General features: G+C 25.7%; 2 protein-coding genes across 2 annotated transcripts; both read left to right on the top strand.

Annotated features, from left to right (window-relative positions):
* The first annotated feature begins 7107 nt into the window (after window positions 1-7107).
* On the top strand, window positions 7108-11869 carry LOC109817002 (ent-kaurene oxidase). The gene is made up of 8 exons (XM_020382195.2): window positions 7108-7344; window positions 7438-7598; window positions 9681-9842; window positions 9941-10081; window positions 10248-10502; window positions 10597-10758; window positions 10890-11084; window positions 11384-11869. The coding sequence occupies exons 1-8, from the start codon at window positions 7203-7205 to the stop codon at window positions 11699-11701; spliced, it is 1536 nt and encodes a 511-aa protein (XP_020237784.1). The 5' UTR covers window positions 7108-7202; the 3' UTR covers window positions 11702-11869.
* A 2562-nt stretch (window positions 11870-14431) lies between these two features.
* On the top strand, window positions 14432-19915 carry ADAP (ARIA-interacting double AP2 domain protein). Its single transcript, XM_020382196.3, has 8 exons — window positions 14432-14618; window positions 14837-14919; window positions 15089-15097; window positions 15258-15346; window positions 15459-15532; window positions 15675-15725; window positions 16983-17059; window positions 19186-19915. The coding sequence occupies exons 1-8, from the start codon at window positions 14494-14496 to the stop codon at window positions 19683-19685; spliced, it is 1008 nt and encodes a 335-aa protein (XP_020237785.1). The 5' UTR covers window positions 14432-14493; the 3' UTR covers window positions 19686-19915.
* Window positions 19916-20214: the final 299 nt, after the last annotated feature.

Genomic DNA, 20214 nt, shown 5'->3' with positions numbered 1-20214 from the left:
TTTTCACATGTACTTGAATCGTTAAGTTGGTGCATGACGATGTTGTAGGTGCATACGACTTCCTTGATGGTATCAAAGATATTGAGTCAAGCGCACATTTTTTCTCTAAAGACTTCCTCTTGTTGCACACTTCGAGAAAGTATAACATTAAATTTAGTATTCTTGAAAAGATTTTTTGAAATATTAATTTTAGTATTCCGAAAAATATTTGTTAGAATGGTGAAATTAATGTTCCAAAAAGTATTTTTTGAAATTGTGTTATTTACATACTTCCGAAAAATATTTGCACAAGACCACGTTCTAAGTGTATGCGACTTCCTTAAGGGTATCAAAGGTATTGAGTCAAATGCACATTTTTTCTCCAAACACTTCCTCTTATTACACACTTCTAGAAAGCACATTAAATTTAGTATTTTTGAAAACTTTTTAGAACATTAATTTTAGTGTTCCAAAAAATACTTTTCAGAATATTAAAATCAGTGTTTTAAAAATTATTTCTTGGAATTATATTTTTTACATGCTTCTAAAAATTATTTTCTGGAATACTAAATTTATTTTTTCATAAATTTTTAAAATTATGTAAAAAACACACTAAAAAATTACTTTCCAAAATACTAAAAATAAACTTTCAAAAAGTCTTTTTTGGACGTATGAAACAAATTTAAATTCAATAAATAATATTAAATAAGTAATATTATGCATAAGTAATATTAAATAAATTACAAAAAAAACTATAAATAAATGTAATTTAACACATTAATTTGTATTTTTGATTGAATGTAGGGAACAATGAAGATTGAGGAAAAAGTTAGAGTTTAAAGAACAATAGAGTTGAAAGTGAAAAATAAAATTTTAAAAATACAAAGATAAGATCAAGTTTCTTGTTTAAGTATAGAGAAGGAAAAAGTGTGAATGGGATAAAAGATCATTAAGAATAAAAAGTAATAATGTATCATCAAGCTACTAAAAAAATTTGTAAAGAAGTATAAATATATTTGTGTAAACAAGCTTAAATATATTTTTAATCTCTCGAATTTAACATATTTTTTCCTCAAATTTAAAATTTGTGTTTTTAGTCCTTAAAATATATTAAAAAAAAAAAAATTTTAGTCTCCCTTGAATTTTCACTATCAATTATGATATTAATGATCAAAACAAGTCAAGCACAAGTCAAACACGCTTAATTGTGAAGTTCTGATGAGATAAGCTACCGAAAGTAGATGAATGTTATCAATATAGGTAGTACAAATTAATTCATTTAAGTCATCATCAATTATACAATCTCATACTTATACTATCTTTGGATCCCTTTAATTTTGGTATATCCAAACTGTTATAAAAATATAATTATATATATATAATAATTATATTACTAATAATAATTATTATATTATATTTAATTATTCTTTATTTATATATATACTTATTTTTATAATTAACAATCTACTTATTTCTATTTAAATTTAATATTATGATACAATTTAAATTATTTATTATAAATTTAAAAGTTTAAATAATAATTTATATATTTTAAAATGAGAAGGGTTATAATATCACAGGTGTAACTTTTACTAAGTATTACACCGCTCAATAACTTTATATTAAATGTGAATTTGGTAAATCCAACCGTTAGATTGAAAGTTTGTATCACTTTATTTGTTTAGGCAAAAACCCTATTTTGGTCCCTTATATTAATTGTTTTAGTTTAGTCTCACTTTTATTTTTAGTTTCAATTTGGTCCCAAGCTAATTAATTGGTTTCAATTTAGTCCCACATTAATTAATTGGTTTCAATGTGGGACTTCCATCCAAATTATTTAAACGGAGTTAACTTTTGGCCACATGGATGCCACGTAAATGCATACGTAAATGTCATGTGGATGACAATTTTTTTTAAAAACATCTGGGCCCAGAACGGCCCGTTCCAGGTGCAAAATTAACACACCAAAAGTGCAACCAGAATGGCCCGTTCCGGTTTCAGAACGGGCCGTTCCGATTTCATACTTTTTTTATATATAAAATATTAATAATTTTATAAAATATATATTATTAATTATATTTTAATTATGTTGTTATATCTAATAAAATAAATATATTAATATTTTTTTATATTTTATTTTATTATGTTTATCTTATTAATTTTTATCATTTTATTCCTCTAATTTTAAATAAGTTGCAAAAATTTATAAAGTGATACTTAAATATTTCTTCAAACAGAAAGATAAAAAGAAAAAATTATTACTCTATTTATAAGATAATTGTATTTTATAAAAATAAGTAATTTTAAAATTTTTACCATAAAAAAATATTTTTCAAAATTATTATATTTTTTAATAAAATTTATAAAGAATATTGATTTAATTGCATTTTTTATCCCTCAAGTATTAGAATTGTGCAATTTTGATCCTCAAGATTTTAATTGGGTAATTTTAGTCCTTAAAGAATTGCAATTGCGCGATTTTGGTCCTTCAATTTTTAATTGAACAATTTTAGTCCCTCGAATATTATAATAGTACGATTTTAGTTTCTCCCATTAAAAATTAATAATTTTAATATATATATATATATATAATGTTTTAAAATTAAACAATTATTTATCCATTCAAATTAACGTATATTGTAATTTTCGATATTATATCAATAATATTATTAATATATTTATAAATAAACTAATAATTTGATAAATATAACTTGTTATATATTAATATATTTTTACAAAAATATAAGTATATTAATTAGAAATATATATCTGATCTTATATATTTATATTTTTGTAAAAGTATATTAATATATATTAAGTTATATTTATCAAATTATTAGTTTATTTATAAATATAGTAAAAATATTATTGATATTAATTTATCAGTAATATTAAAATACTAATAATATATAAATTTTATTTATTTAATAATAATAAATATATATCATTTGATATATTAAAAAAATTATAATATACGTTAATTTAAATAAGCAAACAATTATATAGTTTTAAAATATTATATAGATATATATATATATATATATATATATATATATTAAAATTTTAAAATTATTAAATTTTTAATGAGAAAGACTAAAATTGCACAATTATGATATTTGAGAGATTAAAATTGTTCAATTAAAAATTGTGAGACTAAAATTACACAACTGTAATCTTTTAAGGACTGAAATTACTCAATTAAAACCTTAGGGATCATAATTATAATACTTGAGCGATCAAAAACACAATTAAGTCAAGAATATTATATTCTCAGTTTTGGAACGGACCGTTCTGATGCACTGGTGGTGTGTTAATTTTTGCATCTGGAACGGCCCGTTTCAGTTGCAAAATTAACACACCAAAAGTGCAACCAGAACGGCCCGTTCTGGTTTCAGAACGGGCAGTTCTGGGTCCAGGTGTTTTCAAAAAAATTGTCATCCACGTGGCATCCACGTATGCATCTACATGGCCAAAAGTTAACTCCGTTTAAATAATTTGGACGGAAGTCCCACATTGAAGCCAATTAATTAATATGGGACTAAATTGAAACCAATTAATTAGTTTGGGACCAAATTGAAACCAAAAATAAAAGTGAGACTAAACTGAAACAAACAATTAATATAAGGGACCAAAATAGGGTTTTAGCCATTTGTTTATATCAAATTTTGTTAAAATTGAACAACAACTTGAAAGTAATTAAAGTGTTCGTATTTTAGTATATTTTGAAATGTATATATTACGTTAATTTTGTTTTACAAGAATGAAGTATCAAATCACTCTGAATTAATATAAAATTTTGTATATATGATCTAAGAGTAAAAATCTTTTAATTTAACGGTTGAATTTATAAAATTCACATTTAATATAAAGTTATTGAGTGGTGTAATACTTAGTAAAAGTTACACCGGTGTTATTATAACCCTTTTCTTTTAAAATATTATTTTTATAAATTAAATTTTTTAACATTTTAAATAAATTATTAATTAACTTAATATATTTATTCATCTTAAATCTAAGATATAAAATTCAAAAAAATGTATTTATTCTTGTTTTATTTTCTAATTATCAACCATTAATAAAATATTAATTTAAAATCTTATATAATTATATCATAATATTTTCATATCAAATTTAAAACTAGATATTAGTTATACAAAAATATCAAGATCATATAGTAAATTTTCAATAAAATTCTAGTTAAATAATTTAAAATAAATAATTTTTTAACTATATTATTTGCAAATAATTTATTCCCAAGCTAATCAATTTTTTATATATTAATTATTAACAAAATTTAATAACTTTTCATTTATATTACTGACGAATTTGTATCCGTCGAAAATTATTCGTTGAAAATATAAATTTTTCGACAGATTCGTATCCATCGGGAATTATCGACGGATATATCTGTCAGAAATATAAATTTTTCGACTGATTTGTATCCGTTGGAAATTATCCGTCACAAATATAAATTTTCTGATAAATTTGTATTCGTAGGAAATTACCGATGGATATATTCATCGGAAATATAAATTTTTCGACGAAATTTTTTTTCCGTCCATAAAATCTCTCGAAAATATAAAATTTTTGACAAATTTATATCTGCCAGGAATTATCCATCTATAATTTACATTTTTCTTGTAGTGAATATATTTTTAAAATAACAAGAACTAAAAAACTAAACTTTAAATTTAAAAGATCAAAATAATAATTTTTGATATTTTAGAAAACAAAGACACTACTTTTTTATTTTATTTTAATGTGTCACTCTTTTTTTTATTTTATAAACACTTACATACTATGTCCTTTTAAGTAAATAAATATATAATTAAATTAAATATTGATTTATGTGACTCAAATTGAGGGGCTAACTTATTTATTCTATCCTGTAAAGTTGGCAGGTTAAGCGTTGTGAGTTGGTAAACTAAATAATCTACTCCGCTAATTTTGACGGGTCATGTGAGTTCATCCAACAAATTCAATTTATCTTAATAATCCTTAGAAAGGTTGTCTTTTTTTTGGATGATATTATTTAGATTCATTTATATAAAAAGATAAAAATTTAAGTGAAAGATGGAAATAACATAAATTTAATTATCATACAATGATGATATTTTTATATTACAATTTAATTATAGATTTTTATGTATAATAAAATTTTTAATTTTTATAATAATCATTTTATAATTTTTATTAAGTTACTTTCTAGTTTTGATTTTGATTTGTCACAATTATTTTAAATTTTTCTTTCCTTTAATCAATAAATGAATGTTTGTTTATAATTTTTTTTATTAATTATGTTATTAGTGTGAAGTATTCACTTGTTTTGTAAGTAATTAATTTTTACAAGAAAATTTAGCTAATTAACTTTAATAAGTTCTCTCGTCTCAATAATATTTTTTTTCCTCCACAAGTCTTAACCTTAGGATTGAGAATAGGGTAGATCAATTTATACTTTAAATATATACATTGACCTTGTTTTATAAAATTAAAGTGTAAGTGTGACTCATTAATTTATTTAAAAGTTAATTTTACGTTAACAACATTAAATAAGTCAATAAACTTAATTTTAAATAAATCAATAATTTTTTAAATACATTTGTGATTTTTTTTTTAATTTTCATATATTATTAATAAAATTTAGATTTAAAAAAATATATAACTTAACAAAATAATTTTCAAAACTAATATAATTAAAAAATGTATTAAATATAATTTTATATGTATAAGATGTCGTAGGTACGTCACAATGAAAAAAGATATTATAGAAACAACTCGTGTACTAATGACACTCACTCGCTCACATATATCATCCACACAACTCAATTTTTATAAGAGGAAATCTTGAAAATTTGTTTTTTTTAATAAACTTATTTATTTATTTATATTATTTCTGTATGACATATTTTCTTTTCTAGCTAAACTGGACTAAGAGAACCAAACTCCTCTCATAACAATAAATATTAGTAGTGTTTACAACAATAACTATTGTATTAAATGCTAATTTATTTATTTAGTAAATTTTCATCTCTTAAAAAATTTATGTGGCCAATTCAACAATAAAACGTTATTATTAAAGTTTGATTTTAGTGTTATTTTAAAAGAAATTACCTAATAATGTCAATGCATAATTTTCTATTTTTAAAAACTCGATTCTTGAAAAAATATTTCAACATTAATTTTTTACTTAAAATTATTTATTTTATTAATCACTTATTAATTTTTTAATAAAGTTCAAACCAAAATACATTCACAATCATTACTTTTCAACTTCAAAAATTAATGACTGAAAATTATAATAAAACTAAATACATAAAATAAAAATTATAATTGAATATAATTTTAACTATTAAATTTTTAATTACTTTTCATCATTTATCCTCCAAAGAGCATTCTCCTCAAATAAAGAAAAAAAAAAGTTAGATTTTACTAAGAAAAAGTTTATGTTCAAAGAAGAAAATAAAGTTAGAAAAAAATCAATCCAATCAAACAAAATGCCATAAGACTAGGGATGAGGTTGGATTTCCAAGGTGTAATCTGGATTACCATTAGGAATTCAGATGTTCTGCACTGAGAGAATCCACATTCAGATAATTAAACCTGTTGGATATGTATCGAACAGTTCATATTTTACATATTTTATTTAAAATATATACTATATCATCTTTATCTAACAGTGGTAATCGACAAGTGCGTAATTATCTGATTATTAATTAATTTATAATTTAACTATATATATATATATAGTTTATATCTCTATTTTTTTTTTAATTTTAATACTTCCTTCTTTCTTTGTTCTAATCGTTAGTCTTTTTAGCAGAATTTATTTCTATTTTTTTTTTGTTTTTAAATTAAATACAACATTAATTATTTTTAATCATTGTACATTTATTTTTTATTTTATTTAATTTTTAATTAATTTACATATTTACCATCAATATTATTTATCAATATTATGAAGTAAAAACGAAAGAAAAAAATAAAATCAGAAGAAAAAAAAATTAGTCTGAGAACTAAATCAGAAAAAAATTTACTAAAGAAAAGTGAAACACGTAAAATTTATCATTTATAATAAATTTGCGGAGATAATTTGAGATTGAGTGAGCAAGCATATTGATAATTTATTGTGTTTATTGAGTGTTCCCGAATAGAAGACATTCCATATAAACCATAGACACCAACTACAAATACATGCATATTACATAGAAGAGAGAGGAACAACAATGGAGACCCTCAGAACTATCCTTCAAGTAGTTCAGACACAGCCCTTTGCCGTCTCCGCCGTGCTGGGGGTTCTGTCTCTTTTCTTTTTCCTCTTCCTCAGCCTCAGGGGCCTTAAACATTCTACACTTCCCACGGTACCAGGTAATGTTCATTTCATTTTTCATATGATGTCACCCTGAGACATATGTATGTTATATGAGCATAAATATTAAATATTATTTATAATTGTTGCAGCGGTTCCGGGGCTACCAGTGATAGGGAATCTTCTGCAGTTGAAGGAGAAGAAACCTTACAAAACGTTCAAACAGTTAGCTGAGAAATATGGACCCATCTATTCCATCAGAACGGGTGCTTTCACTGTCATTGTTCTCAACTCAGTCCAGCTTGCCAAGGAGGTTAGGATCCACATGCAAAACTCTTTCATAATGTTTTTTTGGACTTTGACAGATAAAGGTTGTGTTTGTGAATTGTGATGGCTGATTATCAAATTTATCATTTTTCTCCTTGCATACACCAGGGTTCATGCCACCCAGGTTGATGGTGACTTCTGATACATCCCTTATAATGTATCATCATCAATTAAATTGAGGGTGTAGTATATTTTTGTTGTGTGCTTGAGACACTAGATCTAGTACCACCAGTGATTTCGTATCTATATGTGAAAATTAAATTATTTTGATAATAAATATATGTGTATGATTAATTAATTAACTAAATGATCGTAATAAAAAAGAGTTTTTTTTAATAAATTTATTAAAAAACGATTTTAAGACAATTAGTTTTAGCTATTGTTTCAGGTACACATCTTAATTTGCAAACACATTTTTTATTCAAAAACCAGTTGAAAATTTTCAAACTAATCTTTATCTATTCATAAAACCGGAATATAATAAAAGCTTTGATCTCCAAACCTGCCTATGATATTTTTTTTTTCTTTTGAGAAAAATCTACTTTTAAAATAGATGTTAGTATCTGAGTGATTAGTTCTTCTCGACCATAACAGATAATTTGAGTTCACCCCCAAAACATTAATCAATTTACAAAATATGTGAGAAGCAAAGTCTCCCTTTCTTGATTCGCCTGACAAACTTTCTTCTTAGGGATTTTCGTACCCATAAATATCTGCCAATAAAACTCGTTATATATATTAATTTTAATTGATTAACTAAATGAGTGCACCTAATAATGAGATGGTGAGCGATAATAAGGTATCTGTACCTTACTGAATGGGTATCTGTATCTATATAATAAGAATTTTTTACTGTTTTATAATTTTTTTTAAAAAAATTACAAAAATAATTTCCTCATATTTTATTTATAAAAATAGATCTTTTATTGTAATAGGTCAAAATTCGGTTTCCAACAACTAAATTCTGACCTGCTATAATAAATGGGTTTATTTTTGTAAATAAAGTTTTGGAGGTTTATTTTTATAATTTTGTTAAAAAAATTCTAAAACAGTAAAAAAAATATCATATAATAATGGGAGTATCTCGAGTAATTAATTAGTTCTTTGCTCTCGACAAGAGTAGATAATTTGAGTTCACCTCCAAAACAATCAATTTACAAAATATGTGAAAAGTAAAGTCCTTATGAGCTTTTTTTTTTAAATGACAAATTTTTTTTGTACCCATAAATATCTACTTATAAAATTAGTTATAGATTTTAATTAAATAACTAAATAGATATCACTTAATAAGGTATATGTACTTTTAGATATCTACGCTTTAAAAATATTTAAAATATTTTTAATTATATATAAAATAATTTGATTTAATTGCTTTTTTACTATAAATATATAATAATTATTTAATTTTAGTATAAATATATTATAAAATTATTTTTAATATAAATATATGTTTTTAAATTATCTAATTCAATTTTTTTATTTAAAACTTTACATTAAATTTGAACAAATATTTACGGACACTTGTAAATATTTACAAATATATAAAATATTCATAAATATCTGCCCTCTCTCTATCCTATTACTACCCTTACTTCTTCCTTTTGCAGTGCCCTTTGAGATGGAAAGGCAAATCTTGATTGTTTTCTATATCATGTTAAAAGGAATTTGCCTTTTAAAAAAAGAATATTAAAAAATTAAAAATTGATCTTCTTGACTTGACAACTATTTAATAAAATGATAAAATCAAACGTTTGTCGCTGTCATGTCAAATGTGAAGGTGGCAGTATCTTAATTCTTAACACTATCATTTTAGTTTTTTTTTTTTTCAGGTCCACTATCACGAAAAATGATAAAAGTTTTTTGCAAACAGTAAAAATTGATTTGATTGGTTTGATATTTGCGTTTTGTACTGCGGATTTGTTGAATCATAGTCATATTGCTTTATTTTTTTTAACTAATTTGTAGAGACAGAGGAACAAGGTCTTTGATTTTTTTTATCATGTGTCCGTCCATGTAATTCTTTTTATTTCTGATTGATTTGATTCTAAACCTTTTGTGGTTATTTCAGGCAATGGTGACAAGATTTTCATCCATGTCAAATAGGCAGCTATCAACTGCACTCAAGGTTTTGACTTTTGATAAATGCATGGTTGCTATAAGCGACTACAATGACTTTCACAAAATGATCAAAAAGCATATTCTTTCAAACATTCTTGGAGCCAATGCACAGGTCACAACAACATTTTAGTTATTTTGAGATTATTTGAGTATATTGTCTCTCTCTGGTTCCTCTGAAGTTTGTTTGTTGTTTTTGCATCCAATATTCAGAAGCGACACCGTTCCCACAGAGAAGAGATGATTGCAAACATTTTAAGTCAGTTTAATGAACATGTGGAGACCTCCCCTACTAAAGCTGTTGATTTTAGGAATATATTTGCCTCTGAACTTTTTGGTCTGGGATTGAAGCAAGTGAGTCCCTCGTCCCTCCTTCGATAAGAATTAATCGAAAGACATATTATAAAATATAATAATAATTGCAAGATTGAGCATGATAATCAAAAGGTTTAACTAGATTGGTTGAGTATATGCGTGAGTTGTTGTAAATTCTTTAATACTAAGCATGCGGAATTTGCAGGGCGTGGGGTCCAATGTAGAATCCCTTTATGTGAAGGAGCTGGGTGATACTTTGACCAAAGATGACATATACAAGATTCTAGTGCTTGACCTGATGGAAGGTGCACTTGAGGTGGATTGGAGAGACTTCTTCCCATACTTGCAATGGATTCCAAACAGGAGTCTAGAGAAGAAAATAGAGACAATTCATTTCCGCAGGAAAGTTGTGATGGAGGCATTGATTGATGAGCAGAAGAAGAGAATTGCTTCAGGAAAGGTATGTTTAAATGTATAATGTGCCACTTTCTTTTGCAAATCTGCAATAGATTCATTTAATAGTGATACCAATTTGGTTGTTTTGAATGTCACAGGAAATACATTGTTACATTGACTACCTGTTGTCCGAAGCAAAAGAGCTGACAGAAGAACAAGTTTCCATTCTGCTTTGGGAGACCATTATTGAGACATCAGATACTACATTAGTCACAACAGAATGGGCTATGTTTGAACTTGCTAGAGACAAAAAACGCCAGGTTCGTTGTTTTTCTTTAGTGTTTGACTAATAAACAATCTATTGGTCTGTTCAATTAATCTTTTCTAACACCATATCATTCTCTATTGGTTCTGTTCTGTGTGTCACTTTTTTCCTTTGTGTTGTATGAAGGACCGTCTCTACGAGGAGATCCAAAAAGTGTGTGGAAATGAAAAGCTCACTGAAGACCACTTATCTAAGCTTCCATACTTAGGGGCTGTCTTCCATGAGACTTTAAGGAAGCATAGTCCAGCTCCAATTGTCCCTCTAAGAAGCGTTCAAGAAGATACAGAACTTGGAGGATATCACATACCTAAAGGAAGCCAGGTTGATTAACTGAGCTTCTTAATTGACCGTATGCGTGCATGCATGTTCCGTTGTTGTATATGCTTAACTTAATTACCAGTGTTAAATACTGCAAAGCTGATTACTCATGCTTATTTTTACTAGTGTTAGTCATATTTGTCATAATGTGTTTTTTGGTTGCTACTCATAAGAACATGCTGTAATGTTGCTGTAGCATATATGCTATTGTCATTAGCTAATAAAACTATTATTTGCCTTTTTTTAAAAAAAAAAAAAGGTACTAGTGTTAATTGACAAGCTCATGTTAACAATAAGTGCAGATTGCAATAAACATATATGGATGTAACATGGACAAGAGTCAGTGGGAAAATCCTCACTGGTGGATGCCAGAGAGGTTTCTTGATGAGAAATATGACCCTGCGGATTTGCACAAGACCATGGCCTTTGGAGCAGGAAAGAGGGTGTGTGCTGGTGCTCTTCAAGCAATGCTGATAGCTTGCACAGCAATTGGAAGATTGGTTCAGGAATTCGAGTGGAAGCTGAAAGAGGGAGCAGGAGGAGAGGATGTGGACACGGTTGGCCTTACCACCCACAAGCTCCATCCCCTGCAGGTCAAACTCAAGCCAAGAAATCACTAGACATGATCAACTTTCAGCCAACATTGCCTTCATACCCCTTCTTAATTCTTCTCAAATCACACCAAAACTCTTCAAGTTTTTCCTAGATAGCATTAGAGAAAAAGGGTGTTTGTCACTTTTTTATTAAATAAAATGAAGGGTATGCAATATGCATTTCATTTTTCTAAACACCTGAACAACATTTATTATTTCTATCTATTGATCGCTTCTTATCGAGTCACAGAGCAATGCAATTTAGTAAGACACATTTATGCACGAATCAGACGAAATAAACCGGGAAACGATTTTATTGGTTTTTAAATAAAATAATATTATTATTATGAAATATTCGTAAGAAAAGACATGTGGTGTCTCTGTAAAAATAATAATAATAAATAAGTGTTTTGGTTGTCTTTTTTATATACTTATTTTTATTAGTCGAGAGATTTTAAAACGGAATGTCATTGAAATTAAAAAAAAAATAACGAAAAAGAAAATAGTTTAGAGTTAGAGACAGTTATTGGAAATAAATTAGTCTAACATTAGATTTTTTTTTTAGTAGTATAAATTACGGAAATCATACACTCCTCTTTTGTACTTAGTTTTGTCTGCAAGGTAACATTTGGCATTAACTAAATTGTATTACCTGTCATACTTAGGTGTTAAAAAAAACATTTTTGTTATTAAAATACATAAAAGGGTCATTTTATTAAATGCACATAAAAAGGAATAATGTTCGTTAAACTCTAGAATATGTGTAAATGTTTGATAGGAAAATATCAGGAGATGAGAGGCTAATTTCTTATAGTAATAAGAACAATAACAATAATTTTGATGGTCTTTTTACTCTACTTATAAAATATTTTTTTATGAATTAAGTTTTTTTTTTTTTACTTTTAGATTTATTAGATGAAAAAAGTAATTGAATGTTATATATGTTGATAGGAGAGACGTTATCAGGTGTATTCATAAATAAATTCAATCTAAAAATAGATAGTTAAAAAAAATGAAACTTTTTATTGGATTATTTGCAAAAGAAATCATCATGACATGTCCACATGTATAAATGTCATGTTAATTAAATATGAATTCCTAAACCAAAAATTAACATCCAGCTCAAGTTCATAGGCCTAAGATTTTAGCTAGGATACAACAAACAAATGTATAAAGTAAAGGCCAATAGTTTTGATGTATCATAACCCTAAGAAAATGCATATGACTTTTGTTTTAAGAAACAAAAAAGGAAATGGCGATTGGGGAGGAATAAGTGGCTACATAGTAGATACCGACCAAAATGAAGGAAAATTCAACAACAAAAACATGGATGAGGCTATAATTAATTTCAGGACTACAGATAAGCAACAAAATGGTTACAGACACATGTGAAAGTAGAAATAGACGTGACTAAATCATTATGGACTCCATTTGAGACGGCCACAATGAAAAGTATTTTTTCCGTCCAATATAATCATGCACATGCACCTCAAAACCTATTTCATACCTAGTAAGAAAAGAAAAAAAAAAATAGATAATATAATGTTATAAAAAATAAAAATAAAAATATTAATGAAATGTTTATATCAAGAAAGGAATGATTCGCATGTCATTATTTGTTTCATTTTTTTATAATTAAAAAATATAATTTACACTTTCTACATCGACTTATTATTTATACTATTAATAAATGTTATATTTTTTTTAAGTATACATATTTGATTATTTATTTTGCTTTTAAATTTCTAAAACATTGTTTCTCTCTTTTTATTTAGCTTTTTATTTTCTTTTATTTTTATTTCTTTCTAAACTTATTTAACTTTCAAAGCATTATTTGTCTTTTATATTTGTTTTATTTAAGTTTTTATTCTTTTTTATCTTTCTCATTTTTTTAAAATTTAATTTTCAAACTTCTCATAACTGAACTCCTAAATAATTATTAAAAATCATTCATACCTGTTAATGATTAATCACTCCTACATCTTTAATTTTAATTAATTATTTTTTAAAATAAAATACAAGGAGACTTTAGTATTTTCTTTTATTCTAATAGAAATAAAGTGTATCTCAAGTTATAATTATATACATTATATACATATAATATTAATTCATGTATGAATGACTAACTTGTGCAAAAATATTTTTTAAAATTTTTCTTTAGCAAAATATTAGAGTTAGTTAAAGTTATGATAAAACAATTAATTCTATTAAGTTTTGTGATATATATAAACCAATCGGTATATAGTCTTGTATAGTCTCATTCAATGAATTCTTTTTTAATTCTCTCATTTAATATAAAAGAGTTTTTAGAGATTTTTTTAAACCTTTTATCTAATTAAATTTTAATGTATCATAATTATTTATAAAATTTTAATATTTTAAAATAAATTATCAATAAATAAAATAATATTATACTATAATATATTAGTTATAATAAACTTAAAAATATAATTTATATATTTAAATATATTATTTATTTGTGTAATATATTATAAATTTTAGTTATATATAATAAATATTTACACATACTAAAATAAAAGTATATATATATATAAATCTTTCTAATCTTCAAAACTCTGCTCAACTACCAACTGCTACAAAATCAACTAGAAAATGGGAAAATAAAATCTTATTATTAAATTACAGAGAGAGAAATAAAAGAATATACCTACTTTTTCATTCTCCTCCACTATTTCTATTAATTAATGCCCTTCTTATTGGATGACTTGGTCATATATTTATATAACTCCCAATGGCTTCATCACTCTTGAACTGTATGCGTGTGCAGTGCAGTGATCCTCTCTTAGTTGTGAGTTTTCATGGCGAAGAAATCGCAGAAAAGCCTCAAGAACACTACCTCCACCACCACTGCCAAGAGGACACGCAAAAGCGTCCCAAGAGACTCACCTCCACAACGAAGCTCAATCTATAGGGGTGTCACAAGGTTAATTAATATTTATTAATCACTCCATTTTATCAAATCTGGATCTCAATTAATCCATTCTTTCTCTTTCTCTCTTTTTCTTTCCATCTCATGTGTTCAAAAAAGTTTCACATCGCTACCATAATTAATACTTATAAACTAATTTTATAAAAATGAGTTAGGTTAGATATTACACGACCAAGATTATGTTCTAAAATGAACCATGCATGTCGTCTTAGGCATCGTTGGACTGGTCGATATGAGGCTCATTTATGGGATAAGAATTGCTGGAATGAATCACAGAGCAAAAAGGGAAGACAAGGTTTGGTTAAGTTCTTCATTATTTTGCTCTTTTTTCTTTCTTTCTATATATACATATTTTCAGTTTGATTTTCCGTCTTCCTTCTCTTATATAATTATTTGTTTTGTTGCCATGTTAATTATGTTGTGATGATTGACAATTGCAACGGAAAATGACTGGATACATGCAGTATATCTAGGTATGATTTGAGTCTTAATTGGTTTGTTTGCATATCAAAAACTTTGGTTAATATATTTTTTTGTTCATCATTTCTTTCCCTTAATTTGGCGTTGAGAATTGAAAATATGTGGTGGAATCGGATGGGGACGATTTAATGATTGCAAAATTGGGTTTGTTAGGGGCATATGATGATGAAGAAGCCGCAGCACGTGCCTATGACTTGGCAGCATTGAAGTACTGGGGCCAAGATACCATTCTCAATTTTCCAGTAATTTCTTTCATCTTCAATTCGAATGATACTTTGGTGAAATATGTGTTTAATTATTCTGATATCGGATTTGATCACTTCATTAACTATATGTGTATGTTTTTGGTCGTAGTTGTCGAATTATGAGGAGAAGCTCAAGGAGATGGAGGGCCAGTCAAAGGAAGAATATATTGGGTCCTTGAGAAGGTTAATTTTTAGTTATTAAATCCACTAAAAATATTTTAATAGGTCACTTCTGAAGCTTTTTCTTCGTCTCTTTCTATTTTTGGAGCTATTGAAGCCGTTTCTTATAATATTCTACTCTCATGAATAAATCTTAATTGTGCAGAAAAAGTAGTGGGTTCTCTCGGGGAGTTTCAAAATACAGAGGCGTAGCAAGGTATTTGAACCTTGCTCTGTTCATTGCAAAAGGCTTAGGTTTTGCAAAAAAAAAAAAATTATATCTACTTTAATCAGGACAAACTATTACTACAAACCACCTTATACCCCTAGTCTCAAACTCTCAATTAATCTTAGTATGATATATAATCTAAATTTAGAGGAAAAATTAATAATTATTGAGAAAATTTTAAGTTCCATAATGTACTATTTTGGTTGTGTTTATAATGAATGTAGGATTTGGATTTTCTTAGTTGAGACTATAATGTCTTATATCCTATAATAATTTATCCTAAGTCAAGGTGGGGGAGAGGGGGTACTTTTTGAACTAGCTAAACTAATCTGGGTTTTGTATCATTTGAATCTCTTCTACCGGTAGATCATGGTCAACAAATTAAATCAACGGTATCTTTGTTGAATTCAAAGAGTGGGGTACACGCGAATATACGTACAAAATATTTATAAATAAAAAGTGGTAATTAAGTTAGTTAAAAAGAAATTAAAGTAGTAGCTGATTTAATAAAAAGTCAATTTAATAAGAGAGGAGAAAAGATAAATAATATAAAATATGTTTTTATTTTCTTTTCTGGGTTGGTAGAATGGGTTCAATGAGGTGGATTGGGGCAGAGGAAAGGAAGAAAGAAAAAGACAAAGAAAAGGTAGAAAAAAAGTGATAAATATAATAATTGATGTGATAAAAAAAATGAAGAAATAAATAAAGCACAGATAAAATAGAAAACAAAGAGTAAATGTATATATATAATTTATCCAATAATAACCTACTGGGATTGACCCATCAATAAAAAATTTAAGTAATATACACACATTCTTAAATAAGTTCAAATTTTATTACCCTCATTCTAAACATTAAAAAGAATAATTACCCAACAATAATTTTTACACAAGAACTTTAGTCGGCTCTTACCTATAACAAAAAATACCTATATAGGTTCGAAATCCATAAGTTCGGTCATTTATGATGCACATTGATTGAGGTTGCATATTGGAAAAAGTTCGATCAAATAAAAAATATTACGTGTGATACCATGATCATATATATAATCATACTAATAATTGGATGAAACTTATATTATTTAATGTTTTAAACCAAATCTTAGCATTTATCTATACTAGTTACTCAATTAATATCTCTAACTTTAGGGTTCATTCCTTTAGACATTTGCATTTCCTCTCCATATACTTATGTAAATAGTTAGATTGATGGAAAATGCTCTGAATTTTAGTTTTAAATGTTTAGACACCACCATAACGGAAGATGGGAAGCCCGAATTGGCAGGGTCTTCGGCAACAAATATCTATACCTCGGAACTTATGGTAATTTCATTAACTATATGATCTAATACCATGTAAAGAAACTACATGCATCGATCTATATTATTTCATTTTACAATTGTATGTGAATTTCATTAACAAAAAATAAATTTATAGATCATTGAGTATTATAGAGTGAGAGTAAGTAAAGTTAGGGTAGACTTTGAATATACAAGTTAGATTTATTATATAAAATTAAAATTTAAGTCTAACTTATTATTTATCATAATTTTTTTAAGTTTGATCTGACTTAATTTGACCTGTTAATCTATATAAAAAATGATTTTATATTAATAATGTTAAATAAATTAATAAATTTAATTTTAAATAAGTTAACAAAATTATTTTTAAATATGCTTATGATTTTTTAAAATTTTTGTGATGAAAAATAATTTATTCTATTATTATTAAAATTTAAAATTTAAAATAAAAATAAATAATTAATATAAGAATGACAACTCATATATACTAATGTACATTCACAGATAAGTGGTATGAAAGAAGATAATCTTATAAAAAAATTCTAAATATTTTTTATATTTTATTTAAAATATTCTAAATAAACAATTATGAAGATAAAGGAAAAAATGAGCATGCAAAGATATGATTATTCTATTTTCCATTTCTTGATTTTATATTAACAAATAACTTTTAATTAGATTAGTTAAAATATCAAAAATATTAATAATTTAATTTTATGTATTATAAATTTATTTATTTAATTATATTATTAATAACGTAATGTGTAAATTAATATTTATTATAATATATATCAAATTTAACAAACTTTCTTATAAGTTTAAACTTAATTTCTTTAAATAAGTAAATATTTTTAAAACTTAAATTTAATTTTTTTATTAAATAAATTAAGTCAAATTAGACTTTAAATAGATTAAGTTATAAATTTATATTTAAAATCTAATATGTTCTCGTCTTTAACATAAAATATATGTATTAATAAAAAAATGTGTAAAAAAATATATACAGTTAACAGTTTTCAAAAGTAAATAAAAACTCTTTTCTAGAATGAACATATGGCCTTAGCATTCGAAAGTATTTGCTTACGATCTCAGAATCATTTTTGTTATATTTGCTACAAGTTACAAAACATGTACGTGTGAAAGGTCTTTGTCAGCTCTATAAAATAATGAACAAATTAAAGTATACATGTTTGTTTGTATTGATTGATGATAAACGAATCAAACTAACATAGGTCCAGCGGTATTTGATAAATTAGGATGTACTGATTACCTGAAATTTTGAAAATCTATTTGACCATTCTTTCCAGTTATAACAAGAATGTACCTACTTTGTTTCAACATGGTCCCACAGATCATAATATTAGGACAAATATAAAGGTCAACACATGCAATCAAATCATGTTGGTTGCGATATAGATCACCAAACTTCAACTGCTTAGTAAAGCTAATTAATAATGACATCATTCTTTTCTTGTCTTTTAATTTCAACCAAACCATAAGAAATCAAATTATATTAATTCCTAAACCAACATATACATACCATGATGCAAATCAAACTTGGTTATACTTTTTTTTGTCATCATGTGGCAAATTTTCTAATGTGCATGTTTTACGATCTAATTTATAAAATTTTAAATATATTATTACATTTTTAGTTGTATATTTGATGTTTATTGATTATTGATATGACATATAGATGGTTTAAAATAATGTTTAGTTTTGATCATTAATATGTTATGTAAATAATTAATATATCACATTAATAATTAATTAAAAAAGTAAATTGTACAAAATTTTGAAAATTTGATGACAAAATGTGCAAATTTAACAGTTAAGAAATAAAATTTTATATATTTTGTCATCATAATAGTTAACTATATAATACTATTAATTAATTATTAACACGTTCATTGTTGATATAATAAATTATCTATTGAAATGAATTTATAATTAATGTGATATACAAATGATGTGACCTTCGTAAATGATAGATGTGTTATATATATAATCCATTAATAAAATAAAATAAAAGCATGTAAAATTTTGATAAATGAATAATAAAATATAGAAATGGAAAGAGAAAATATGCGATTAAGTCTTGGAATTAAAGTAAATGTGGTTTGCATTTTGGTTATATATTATGAACAGCTACACAAGAAGAGGCAGCTGCAGCATATGATAAGGCAGCTATAGAGTACAGAGGACTTAACGCCGTTACAAACTTTGACCTTAGCCGTTATGCCAATTGGATACGTCCCAACACTGAAGAAAATCATCAAAATCCCAGCAATGAAAATCTAAACACAAATCCTGAACTTGAACTAGGGTTTGTGTCGCATGATCTTGGTTCATCCAGCGATGAGACAAGAGAAGAGGGTTCTAGTGGTGCTACCACAACATCTTCTGCACTTGGGATACTCCTACAATCATCCAAATTCAAAGAAATGATAGAAAAGAATTCTTCAAGTACTACAGATTACCCTCCACCACCTGCAGAATCAAATCCTTCAAGACGCACTTTCCCTGAAGACATTCAAACAATTTTTGAAAGTGAAGATTCAGGTATCTACAATGAAACTGATGACATCATTTTTGGTGATTTGGGTTCCTTTGGTGCACCTATTTTTCATTACGAGCTCGATGCTTAGAAGGAAGCAGACTTCTATTAATACCTTAGTTTTCAAAACCAAAATGATAAAGAAATTAGGGGGTATGAGTAAACATTTTAGAGATCCGGTGGAAGATTCTTTAAAGGGTAACACAGAGGGAGGGGGTAATAAATTTGATAATTTTATTGGTTAATTATCGTACCAATTGTTTCTCACTATTTTGATACAACAGTTTCATTTTAACAATTTAGTTTTGTTATGTCTGTCTCCATGGAAGTGTGTATATATATGTGACTATGTTTAGTTATTCTAAGAAATGATAATAGTTAACAAGTATAAATTATTGAATCATATTTGAATTTTTAAATTAAAAAATAAATTTATATAGTTTTTTTAGTTGAACTTGATCATATAATTATTATTCAACTTTTAGGTTTTATATTAATTGTATAACACATGTACGCGCACAAGAATTTTTAATCAATAATATGATCCCTAATTTTTTTATTATTCATATATGATTACATTATATATTGTACACGCAAAATATGTTTTTATATGCAAATTA

The sequence above is a fragment of the Cajanus cajan genome, chromosome 5, assembly GCF_000230855.2.
Source record: "Cajanus cajan strain Asha chromosome 5, NIPB_CcT2T_4, whole genome shotgun sequence".
NCBI lineage: Eukaryota > Viridiplantae > Streptophyta > Magnoliopsida > Fabales > Fabaceae > Cajanus > Cajanus cajan.
This window is presented reverse-complemented; position numbering and strand designations above follow the sequence as displayed.